The following is a 12996-nucleotide window of genomic DNA, read 5'->3' on the forward strand; positions in this document are numbered from 1 at the left end:
CCTGGCACAAATTCACAGCGAATTCCCGTGTTTCAGCGCCGGCGAATAAATTCGTGAATCTCCCGCGGAAATTAGGCAGTGAAAATTCGCCAGCGTCAATTTCCGATTTATCCGTAAAAAGGTTTGAATTGATCGATTTTATAGTGAAAATGTTAGAATTTCTCGATTTTTTCATGAAAACGTTCGAATTGTTCGATTTTTTCGTGAAAACGTTAGCATTTCACTATTTTTTCATGAACTTTCTGATTTCACGATTTTTCATGAATTTTTCGTGTTTCGCGAATGTTGCGGGAAATTCGCAAATTTTTCAGCAAAGCAAAACAGGAGACAATCGCCCATCAATACCCTTGATGCTATGTCATAAAAAAATTTAGGAGTAGTTTAAAAAGTGAGGCAAAGCAGAAGGAAGGAAAACTCAGAAAAATAACAGAAAAATTATATTAGTGGAGCATAAGATAAATTAGAAATTGAGTAGAGAAACTGATAAAAGAAAAGAGCCAAAGAAAAAGGCTAAGATAAAGGAACACAGAAAAACAAGGGGACAAAAAAATAAAGAAAAGGTTATGAAAAAATAGAAACATAATAACTAAACTGAAACGGGGTGAAGTAAGAAACAGAAAACTTTAGAAAAAACTGGAAAGAAGATGAGAGTAAAAACATCCATGAAGGAAAGTTTGGGTAGGGAAGAGTGCAGTGGAGAATTAGAAAAAAAGAGAAATGGGTTGAGGAGGGACAGTTAGTAAAATGGGGTGCTGGATGGAAAGGTGCTAGAGAAAGGGACAACATAAAGCAGATGTAAAGATGTCCAGTATTGGAGAGAAATATGGAACAATGAGACAAAGAGGCAAATTCACTAAAGGGCAAATGTTCACCTGCGAAGGCTTCGGCACACTTGCCAGCCGTTATTTCGCTACCACTACGCTAATTCACTAAAATGCAAAGTTGTGTCTTGGCACTGAACGCTGGTGAAGTTTATAAATTAGTTAGCACAAGCATTTTATGGCATTTCTGCCTAGCGAAATTTTGTTACTACACTTACACGTAGGTCAATTTGAATAGGATGGGTACATATAGGTGGTATGGACGTCTTTATTAGAAATATAGGTGCAAATGCTTCAAGTGGTCCCTTTTTATTATAATATCCAAGGAAGCAAAATAAAGACAAAAGCGATTCTCTAATGTCCTAGACATGAGCCCACCCTAAAACAAATGTGGCATGCCCTTCAAATGGTTAAGAAAAATGTAAAACAAAACTTTTTTTTAACAGTTACAACTTTTAACGGCAATCCTACTTTAAAATATGTAAAAACGCCAGCGTTGTTTTTCCCATTTTTATGACTCTTCAGCATTCAGGATAGGATGTCCCTGACATAAGATTGAGGAGGATTTAGCTTCAGCTTATCAGTTCACCAAGTCTATGCGAAGGAAACTCTGGCAAAAGGGGTAACGTAATAGAAAATTCACATTTTAGTGAATTTACGGAGTAACACCAGAAAATTTGCCTGGCGAAAGGGTGTTAGTGATGTACTCTTTCACTACTACTCCTGTTAGTAAATTTGGCGATGTATCTCTGGATTTTCACTAGCGACGGCCACTTTGTCCTTTAGTAAATCTGCCCCAACGCCTTTAAGAGGACAAACTGATTGGAATTGGGAAGTGGTGATGAGAGATATTCACAGGACAACAGTTAAAGATGCAGATAAACATAGGAAAAATATTGAAAACTGAAGGAAGAGTGCAAAAAGAACTTTAGTAAAAGGGACAGAACTGTATCATTGATGGACAGTGGTGTAGTGAATGACAGTAGGGAGGCTTTTCCATCTGTATGTTTTTGGTGTAGTTATTTTGAAGCATTGGTTTTTATGACCAACATTTGTAGAAAACTGATCTAGAGCTAGTCCAGAACCAGTACAACTTTTCCAGATCTTTTTTAAACACCTGCTTTGTATTTGTTTTTCTCAAACGTTATAATTTAAGGGGTTATTTAGCAAAGGCCGAATATTACAAAAAAAAACCCGGTGGGCCTGACCCTCATGGGCCCTGACAGCCCAGATCTGCTCCGCAAATTGGAAAATCTTGTGCCACACCAAATAGCACCCGAGCATGCAGCGGCTCTCCGTTTGGTCCGTTTTCATGGAAAACACAACTTGATCCTTAAAGGGGTTGTTCACCTTTGAGATAACTTTTAGTATGATGTACAGAGTGATATTCTGAGACAATTTGCAATTTGTTTTCATTTTTTATTATTGAAGGTTTTTGAGTTATTCAGCTTTTTATTCAAATCACCCTAGCAACCATGCATTGATTTGAATAAGAGACTAGAATATGAATAAGAGAGGGCCTGAATAGAAGGATCAGTAAAAAAAAAAAGTAACAGTAACAATACATTTGTAGCCTTACAGAGCATTCGTTTTTTAGAAGGGAGTCAGCAACGCCCATTTGAAAGCTGCAAAGATAAAGAGTCTGAAGAAAATCAAATAACTATAAAACTATGAAAAATAAATAATGAAAACCAATTGTAAAGTTGGTTAGAATTAGCCGTTCTATAACATAATAAAAGTTACCTTAAAGATGAGCCCATGACTAAGCATCCTGAGGGATGCGATGGAGATACAGCTATATTTTTAACTTTTCTATCAATAAAATAATTTTTTAACTGAATATCTCTGGTCCTGTGGATCTGTTCGAGTGCCGGTCAGCTCCGCTTTCCAATGTTTTAAAGGTGAACCACCCCTTTAATAAAAGCTGCCCCTTACCATGCTCTCAGAAATGTTTAAAAAAGGTATCCAAATATCTATCTCAAATATTAATTAATTAAATTATGAGAAAACGAACAAAGTCAAGCTATTATATACAAGTCCATATTTCTGTTGATGATCTCTGTTAATGCCATTGGAATATAAAAGCAAAGGATACAGCAATATTCTTGTATCTGTGACATCTTCTAGCATTAACACTTAAAAGCCATCCACACTGCTACTTTTCACCTGTTGCTATACTACAGTTCACAGACATAGTCTTATTAATTTTAAATAGGTTAAAGCTGGCCATAGACGTGCAGACTATAGCCTATGTCGGACAAACTATTGTCCATGCCAATCTTCCAACCTGCAATTCACCATTCAGATTAATATAAAGTAGTGAAGAGAATTAAATAATGCTCAGGCCATTAATTGACAGACCGCAATCGTATGAAAGTTATGTCCGACAAATAGTATTGACAGTCTCCCATTGATATCATCAGAAAGGTATTTATTAGAGATTGTGGTGTTCATGCAAATGGCCTGTAGATGTCACTGTGCTCATACTTATTCTGTACATACTTCCTGACAGCTTAAAAGTGAAAGTTACTGTTGTTTAATGGCTGCATGAGTCTCTGCTAATAAAGCACTGTTATACTCTCCTTATCCTCGGCTACACAAAACATAACAGAGATCTTATTGGTAGACAATATAAATCTTTTTATTAGAACCAGTATAACGGGTTTGTCATTTCTACCTTTACCCCACAATTATCACTGTTATAATCCACTAACATATTGCTTGGGTCTGCTTCCTCTGTAGTTATACCCCTGTCTAGTAGGAGAAAATTATTACTTACATGATGCTTGCATGCGCTAGTTTTTTTAAAGCAAGTACCTGTTGTGACATATGCAAAATAAATGAAACAGGCACTGATTAGATACTAAAAACTTAGATATTACATTTTCACCAGGGTGGCAAACCAACCAATCAGCAAGTAACTTCTAAATAACTAATGCAATTAGAACTGTCAGGGTAATTTCTGCTTGCAGTAACTATAATAAATTATTGGATTTGCATATCTATATTACATAATAAAATCAGAGGTAATCCAGTTTGTGTTCCCAAACGGCAAGTGTGTATATTCTTCTTTCATGGGTTTGTTTTCCTTTATGTTAACTTTAGTATGATTTAGTAAATCATATTCTGGGACAATTTGCAATTGGTTTTCATTTTTATTATTTGTGGTTTTTGAGTTATTTAACTTTTGATTTGGCAGCTCTCCAGTTTGCAATTTTAGCAATCTGGTTGCTGGGACCCAAATTACCCTAGCAAATTTGTATTCGAATAAGAAGAAAGATGACTAGTAAAAAGTAAATAAAAAATAATAAAGACCAATTGAACAGTTTAGAATTGGCCATTCTCTAACACACCAAACGTTAACGTAAAAGTGAACCACCCCTTTAAATGGATTGATTGGCTAAACCTATAGCATGACTTCTGCTTTATGTACAGAATTACCTGGCCAGCAGCCATATTACTGATGTGTGTACCAGATTCTTTGCATAAGAATATATCTTACAGAAGAATGAAGTGTACCAGTAATAAAATAATTCTCTTTTGTTTTTGCTGATTGTTTTGTTAATGTAACGTTTTCAGTGTTTCTTTGTAATAATGGCTGCCATTCCTCTATTTTTAAGTTTTCATTTCAATGTTTCTAATGGAACTATTATAACCGCAATGTATAATTATTTAAAATTTTGCTTGCGTTTCATAGTTTCTGTAAAAGTGTTAATGCCTCCTTTTACAGTGTCAGGCTTACCTAAATAGCCATTGCCTCAGGATGGTTAGCCATAGCCTTATTACCTCCTATAATATATCCCTGAGTGGGGGTGTGGACAGATGTAAATGGGAGCATGGTCAGGTATCTCAGGCTGGTAAATGGAATATTCCAAACATTGCTTTAGCAGGAAACTACAGGGAAATACCATAAAACATTGTCATCATGGAACTAATACTGTAGTAAGAACAATTTGTTTTTCACTTTTAATGTTAAAATATAAGCTACTAATACAGTAGTGTATAAGGTGTTGCAGATGCTACTTTCATTGGGTTATGAGTACCTATGGAAAATACAGTATATGGATGTAGCCTGATGCCATTCAGAGTATATTGATTTTCACAGGACTATACCAACCTTTAGCCAGCTAAAGCTGTATAACATTTTAGTTTAATAAAACTGTATAATGCATAAGCAAAACTGGGTACAAAATTACAAATATATTAAGAGTTCTCTCCCCTCATGTGAATTGTTAATGTACAGATTTGTCAAAGATGTACACAATATAAACATCAATATTTCCCCTTATATATTGAATTCAGTTCATTATGCAGCAGTATAAAGAAACACAAATATAGTTTTAATGTTTCCCACGTTATATGCAGTAGTAAAAGTAAAAATCCCACAGCATCAGGCAGCAACCAAAGACCCGAGCCTGTCCTGAAACTGTGTGGAATCTTGCTTTAGGAATCATCTAACAGTGACACCTCTCTCCCATCGTACGTTAGGTAAGGGGCCAGAGATTCTGTATGCGGGGCAGAAGCTGAATGATAATGAATGGCACACTGTTCGTGTTGTCCGGAGAGGAAAAACCCTCAAATTAACCGTGGATGATGATGTTGCTGAAGGTGAGACATTCTAAGGCTTTTATGGAACTGACAATGACATAATGGTTACGTTTTACAGAAGGTTAACCAGAAGAATTACTGGTCAGATACAGACGAATTACAGGCTCTTCAGAATAAAGGCAACTTTGAGTGACTATTAATTTACTTTATTTGCTGTGACCAGAAGGTGGCACTCTAAGTTCAATAGTTTGTGCTATGGCATTAAAATAGGAAATGCAAAGCAACATTTGTGCATCTGGCAATAACGGGGTAAACATATGCATTTCCTGCAGATTGAGACCTAAAATGAATAACCTAAAGTGAATGTATGGATGCATTTTTTGTTGTGTTGCTTAGGGCTATGAGGAATTAGCTAGGATTTGTTTAGTAGCTGCTGTAGAGAGCAAGTCTAATTTTGATGCATCTTAACCCGGCTCTTGTATTACAGTACAACACAGACACCTGTGGCACTGATGATGAGCGAGTCTCATACCTTATTGCTTTTTCTGCTATTCCCTCCTCCATCTCAGGCACAATGGTGGGCGATCATACTCGTCTGGAATTCCACAACATTGAAACTGGGTTCATGACGGAGAAGCGTTTTGCTTCAGCTGTGCCTTCCAGCTTCATTGGGCATCTCCAAAGTCTTATGTTCAATGGTCTGCTATACATCGATTTGTGCAAGAATGGAGACATTGATTATTGTGAATTGAAGGCACGGTTTGGCATGCGCTCTATAATAGCGGACCCTGTCAACTTCAAGACCAAGGCCAGCTATCTGACAGTTTCCACTCTGCAAGCTTACACCTCAATGCACCTCTTCTTTCAGTTCAAGACTATCTCACCTGATGGCTTCATTCTTTTCAACAGCGGAGATGGCAATGACTTCATTGCAGTGGAGCTGGTGAAGGGGTAGGAGGAATGGGGTGAATGGGGGCAGGTTGTACTGTCACATAGTATAATACAGAGTTGAGGAAGTATGCAATGAAGGCAACAATGTGGGGTAAATGGAGGAGCGGGTGGGAATGACGCAAGAAGTGAAAAGACATATTAGGGTGAAAAGATGAGAAAAGCCTATATTGACTGAAAATATTCTTTATATTAAAAACATAAGTGTCTTACACCATTTTCAACTAGTTTGTGTTATTTTCTTGGGTTTTATTAAGAAATAGTTTTAGTTTTGCATTAGGAATCTAAAAAAAAAGTTTCTTTTTTGCCTCTTCACCAATATCGTGTTGATGGCGCACGAGAGACAATTTAGTAATCTGCTCTCATAATAATTTCAGATTAGCCCTTTTGTGAATCATCTCTAATGGCTGTACACTTGTTCTTACTCTTTTGTGCTTCAGGTACATCCACTACGTGTTTGATCTTGGAAACGGCGCTAATATCATTAAAGGCAACAGTGAAAGGCCTCTAAATGACAATCAGTGGCATAATGTAGTTATCACAAGAGACAACAGCAATACTCATACTCTGAAAGTAGACACCAAAGCAGTTACACAAGTCATTAATGGTGCCAAAAATCTGGACTTAAAAGGTGAGGAATTTTATTATTAATAAAGTATTACTTATTATATCATTAAAGGGACACAAGCTTGCTTGTCAATCCAATTCAATGTGATGTCTACTCAAAATTGTTTTTGGCATAATGAAAGAAAATGCAATTCTAAACAAATTTCCAATATACGTTAATTAAAATGTTGACGTGGGTTTAAAATTGTTCATGAATGCAATTGCAAGTGAACTTGGTATTTATCTAGATGTTTATAGTCTCTGTACTACTAGCTCCGACTACTGACACAATGTAGCAAAAGCCAGCTGTATAACAGATCTGGAGAAATGTCTGCTACATTATTTCAAGGGTCAAAACTACGGAACAAAGGGTGATAAACAAATACTGCTTTCACTTTGCATTTAGAATACCCATGTTTAATCAATGTTTAATTGGTCTAATGCTCTCATTGGTCATGCTGATGTACCCACATTTACCCTAAAAAGTGGGTAGGAGTGTGATGAAAGACATCTTAGAATACTGGCATTGAAGTCAAAGCTGCAATTAAATAGCAATGTTATAGTTTCAATATATTCGTATTCACTCACTAAAATAATTTGTGTATTTTGAATTTTGAGTTATGAGGGCTGAGAAATAGATTTATGAATTTGTTTGATGCATTAGTACTTTTAGATGTGATGTACTGGTATTATTTGAGATGAAAAGAGCTTAACATTTCTCTGAAGAGAAAATTGTGATATAAAGAGAGACAAATTCTGGCTAAACTCAGGGGCAAATGAACAACATGTCCACAGGCCTCCAGGCTAGCGTAGTAGTAGTAGTGGCATATTGCCTCTGAAGTGGATTTCCATATTAGTTTGTGCTGTTTCTGGTTGATCAGTAAACCCATACTGTTCATGCACCTAATACTGTTCCATTGGGCTAACTATATATTATGGCTAGATAGTTTCCCTCAAGGCCCATATGCATAAACTTTTATAGCCTGATTGAAAGTGTGTAAAATATGAATGCATTGGTGAAAACATATTGACAGTGATTAGGATTCATTAAGATAATAATGAGACATTGCCACAACAAATGGACTTTTTGACATCAGGTATTATTTATAATGACAAAATATTTTGTTAAAATGTTTAATTCACAGGTGAACTGTACATCGCAGGAATAGCTCAAAGTAAACACAGCACTTTACCAAAACTTGTGGCATCACGGGATGGATTTGAGGGCTGTTTAGCATCGGTTGATCTCAATGGACGCCTCCCTGACCTGATTGGTGATGCCTTGCAACGCATCGGGCAGATAGAGCGTGGATGTGAAGGTACACAATCATATAAGAGTGCCATCCACAATAAGGGCAGTACAGGCCATTGGGATCCATACCTACCACTCCTCACTGACTCCATCTCATCTCCTTCTTCACCTCTCTCCTGTTACTGCACCTTCACGGTATCCCTCACTGCCACTCTCCTCACCTACATCAAAAGTTGCTATTGACCATCCGCAGGAAACATTTGGACTTGGATTCTACTCGCCATAAAGATTATTGTTTTCACTTGAAATATTTTGTAAAAATCATTAGAGATATTTAATTTTGTTGTCTAAAAAAATAAAAGATTTTTTTTTATAGCTGCAGTATTGGACTTGTGAGCAGGAAAACCTTACAGCACAGAGAATTATATCACTGCAAAGTGGGGTCAATAGGGGTCATTTACTTACTGCTCTGTGGTGCTATTTGGGGGGGCAGTCATATTTTAACCCAGAGTGAGAAAATTTAATCCATCAATCCAGTGTCAATGTGGTCACCAGGGGGAGTTACCCCTGATGCAATTCCAGTTGCCATCGTTTCTGCCGTTTATCATGAGAGCACTGATTGACACAGGCTAGTGTGGGAGCCCTGGAGCTACTGCCTGGTTTGGAGGGGTTCCCACAGTGGGCTGCATCAATAGGCACAATTGCGTTCAGTTCAGAAAACAAGGCAGTGGCACCGAACGCATCTGTACGGAAGAGAAATGTTGACTCAAGTACATTTTAATGAATGAGATTTTTCATGCACCTGACTGCAGCCAAGTAAAACTGTGGTATGGTAAGTAAATGACCCCTGATGTCTTATACCAAGACCCTATTCGCTCATGAGGAATCTCTACAATCATTTAGCAATGTTTTCAGATTATAATCATTATAATTAGGGGCTCTCTAATTTGTAACAGAATTAAGGAGATAGTTATTAAGCTCCAGCAGGTATGGGGTTCTCATGTGTACTTTACTTGTCGGTCATGGAATAGGTATGATGCTGACATACAGTCACTATGGCCGTTGGCCAGGCATTCAAACCTTGTGATATCCAGTAAAACAAGAATCCATTCTGAGCATAGCTACAAGTGAAGAGCCAGTAAATTAAAACAATACTGCTTAAAGACACAATTATTTTATTTTTGTTTTGGGATATATTGCCAGATATTGTAGTTGCTTGATATAAATCTTTGTTATACACTGTGCTAAGTGTCAATGGGATTTCCTTAGAATTCTTCCATTATGGAGGAGAAACAATTTCTCTGTTATGCAAGCAAAACCAAAATTAGAAGGTAAAGACTTTTGAGCCAAGAAAGTTCTTTTTGCTTTGCCGGGAGCACTAACATCACAGCATAGTTATACTCACACTTGGCAGAAAAAGAGTGAACTCTGATCTTTTGGTGAGTTATAAACCACAATGTTTTATTTTAAAAGCCATTCTATTTGTTCACACCTCATCCCCGCAATGCATTTTTTCAACCACATGCCACCCTCATGGCTGACATGGCTCAGAACACCTAATTCAGCAGGATTCTTAATCCCAGTTTTGTTATATTTTTCCCAAATACTTCTCTTAATCATTGATATGGTTTTGCAATACTTTGTAGCCCTACAGTCTGTATTATGTGAAAATCAGAGATGTCCAAGCTGAACCACAGTTTAAATCCTCTCTCAAAACCATTACTATTATGTGCAATCTAGCAGACTGTGTTGAGAGAGATTAATAGAATACACAGAATAAGTGATGGGCGAATTTATTCGCCAGGCGCAAATTCACAGAGAATTTGCGCGATTCACTGCCGGCGAATAAATTTGTCAAACGGCCGCGGAAATTTGCCGGCGTCAAAAAAAATTGTCGACGGCATCAAAAAAAGGACGCCTGCGTCAAAAACGGATACTGGTGTCAAAAACGAGATGCCGGCGCCGTTTCGTGAATTTTTCTCCGTTTCTGGGATTTCTGGGGGAAATTGGGAATTTTTCAGCGAAGCGAAACGGCACAAATTCGCCCAACACTACACAGAATGTGAAACTTGACTTTTTCAAAGCACCTACTTCTACTAACCATTTGGACAATTTGAGCACTACTATTCAATGTGTTGTCTCCCTACATTGCCCTTTATTCACCATGGTTATGCCCAAACTTGTTGCATATGTTTCAAATGAAAGCTATATTTTTTTAATAAGGAATTTAAGGAACGATGCAGAGAAATGTTGCACATATTCCTGTTGTCATGGAAGAACATAACCTCAGTGATATTTTTGTGTCACAAAAGATGAAATTGAGACGAATGTTGGTGATATTATATAAGTATGATATGAAGTATGGAGAACTTTAATTTTAGCAAGATCCAATAAGTATTTTACAGCATATGTGCAGGGAAACAAAGATACTGAAAGCAAAAAAAAAAAACATTTTAACACATTAATCTTTGCCTTTGTGGCATTACTAATCTCTGTAATACATCAAATATTAATATTTTTATGAATAAAATGTACATTATTTATTGAAATAAAGTGAGAAATGCTTCATATATATTACAACTTTTGTAATAATTATGTGTTTTCATAAAGATATGAAAGAGCCCCAGTGATATGTGGTCCTGAGGCCTAGGTGGATAAGGTGCCGCAGAGCCTGGGTTTGAACAGCTGGGCTTTTTCAGATATTGTGATTGCACTGCTATTGCACTGTGAGCTTTACTTGTGGACATATGCTCTGCTCCTTCCTGTGTCTGGCTGCTTGCCCTCTGGCTGGCTACTTGTCCTGTAAAGGGACTGCTTAGCCTTTGGCTGGCACATAGCTGGAATGCTTCTGCTCTTGTGTTTTAACTGTTTTTGTTCCTGACCCTTTCATGCAGGGGTGTACAAGAGGGTGCAGGGAGATGTTCTGTGGGTGCTTGTAGCAGCAGGAAGGGTTAGGGGAACATACTAACATCTGCTTTGTTTTTGTTTCTTGCCTAACAAAGATGCTTTGACCAAAGCTAATCTACAAGGTAGTTTGCACCCCCTAACGTGTCACCATCAGTACCTTATCCACACCACAGCCAGAGACAATCTCGTCATCTGTAAACATTTCTCCTGTATTGAACCTGGACATGGAGTCCTTTTGGGGAATGGGACGTACAACTGGAGATGACTGGCTGCTGGTTTGGTTACTTTTTTAACTAAAAGCATGGCATGGGACTATGGCCAAAAATACAAACCTTTCTTTTTCATGTGGTTTGTCCACAATTTTTTTTATATAGTTTATAGTCAACAGTAATAGGATAGTGAACTGAGAAAATATATTGTATAAAAAAAAAAGAAATCAGACACAAAAGAAACACATTGGAATTGTATTACAGTACAAAGCAATGACTGAACACAGTCAGAAGGATATAATTCAGCCACAAATGCAGAAAGATTTCTACAGTCCCATATTCTTGGCTCTCCACGCTTAGATGTGTAGCTTTATGTGAAGTGGTGAGTACAGCCATAAGAATGGCAAATTTTGCTGGCAAAATTTAACTGTTTGCTTCATTGCTTTGCACAAGAAATATTAATATCCCACTCATTAGTACTCAATGGTAAACAAGTTTTTTGCCATGCTTTTAGTCCTCTCTGCATGATTTTTCATTAATTGGTCGCCTTGCAGTGTGTGCCTGATGCATGCCAATATATTTTATGTGTACCTAGCTGTTTGAGCGGTCAGTAAAACAGTTGAGATGGCCTTTACCCACTTCTTGATAAGCACCGAAGTAGTTTGCATAGTAAAAATGGTTAATGTGCAGCACTCTAAAACTTTGCTTTTTGGGATCAATGCATGTTCTTTGTTGTGAGGTGGGATTTGCTGCTTTAAAACTTTACAAAAATAATATTGTGTAGCTCAACACCTTTAAGCAGTAAAAATAAAATTAATTTTGGATTATTTGCAGCTGTAAGGAAAAGAGGTTATATTGGTGTATTGTAAGGGCTTTGCATTTCTAGATGTAAGAATATCTGGAAACCATAGCACAATATGTTGGACTTCTCTACGAGTAGCCTAAATCAATGTCTGGTTTATTGTAAAAGCTTTTTTAAAATGATGGTCTATATTCAGTATAAAATACATTAACCACCCCACTCTTACCCTATGATAATTTAACATTTTCCCCAGTTCCTTTAAATAGGTGAAGTGTAAGTCTTACAAGGCCTGATATTCCTGACTTAGTTGGTAAGGTACCAGGATTTGGTTCGGGATTCGGCCAGGATTCTGCCTTTTTCAGCAAGTTACGGCCAAATCCTCCTGCCCGGCTGAACCAAATCCAAAATTAGGGGTGGAGAAGGAAATCACGTGATTTTTGTCACAAAACAAGGAAGTAAAAAAGTTTTCCCTTCCCATGCCTAATTTGCTTATGCTAATTAGGATTCGGATTCTGTTCAGTATTCGGGCGAATCTTTCGCAATGGATTCGGGGGTTTAGCCGACAGGTGTGACCCCAACGAGGCGAGTTGAGAAACTCGCCTCAGGCGGCACGCCGGGGCGGTTTCCAGGGGTGGCAAAAAGCCTCTCCTGGTACCTTTAAGAGCCGAATTTCCGTTTTTTAAACCGGAAATTTGGCTTTACTAATGCGGGAGAGCGCAATTGCGCTCTCTGTATTAGAGTTCCTGCCTCCGCTCCCGACGGGTAAACCGGGGAGGGGGGGGCGCCATTGCAGTGGATTTGTTGCATCCCTACCCTTTACTGTTGTTGTATAGGTCCAGCGCATCTTCCACCATGGTTACTGTACCTATTTGTAGTTTAGTGATTACTGGAGGAATACAGGCT

General features: G+C 37.7%; 1 protein-coding gene across 21 annotated transcripts in view; it reads left to right on the forward strand.

Annotated features, from left to right (window-relative positions):
- nrxn3.L (neurexin 3 L homeolog) overlaps positions 1-12996 on the forward strand; it is a 273346-nt gene that overhangs the window by 139875 nt on the left and 120475 nt on the right. For 11 of the 21 annotated variants that reach the window (XM_041572988.1, XM_041572989.1, XM_041572990.1 and 8 more), the window contains 5 exons: positions 5310-5429; positions 5939-6320; positions 6758-6948; positions 8069-8242; positions 11178-11204. In XM_041572988.1, coding sequence (XP_041428922.1) covers positions 5310-5429; positions 5939-6320; positions 6758-6948; positions 8069-8242; positions 11178-11204 — 894 coding nt within the window. The remainder of the gene's footprint in view (positions 1-5309; positions 5430-5938; positions 6321-6757; positions 6949-8068; positions 8243-11177; positions 11205-12996) is intronic. The other 10 variants (XM_041572991.1, XM_041572994.1, XM_041572995.1 and 7 more) reach the window with 1 other exon arrangement.

The sequence above is a fragment of the Xenopus laevis genome, chromosome 8L, assembly GCF_017654675.1.
Source record: "Xenopus laevis strain J_2021 chromosome 8L, Xenopus_laevis_v10.1, whole genome shotgun sequence".
NCBI classification, from domain to species: Eukaryota; Metazoa; Chordata; class Amphibia; order Anura; family Pipidae; genus Xenopus; species Xenopus laevis.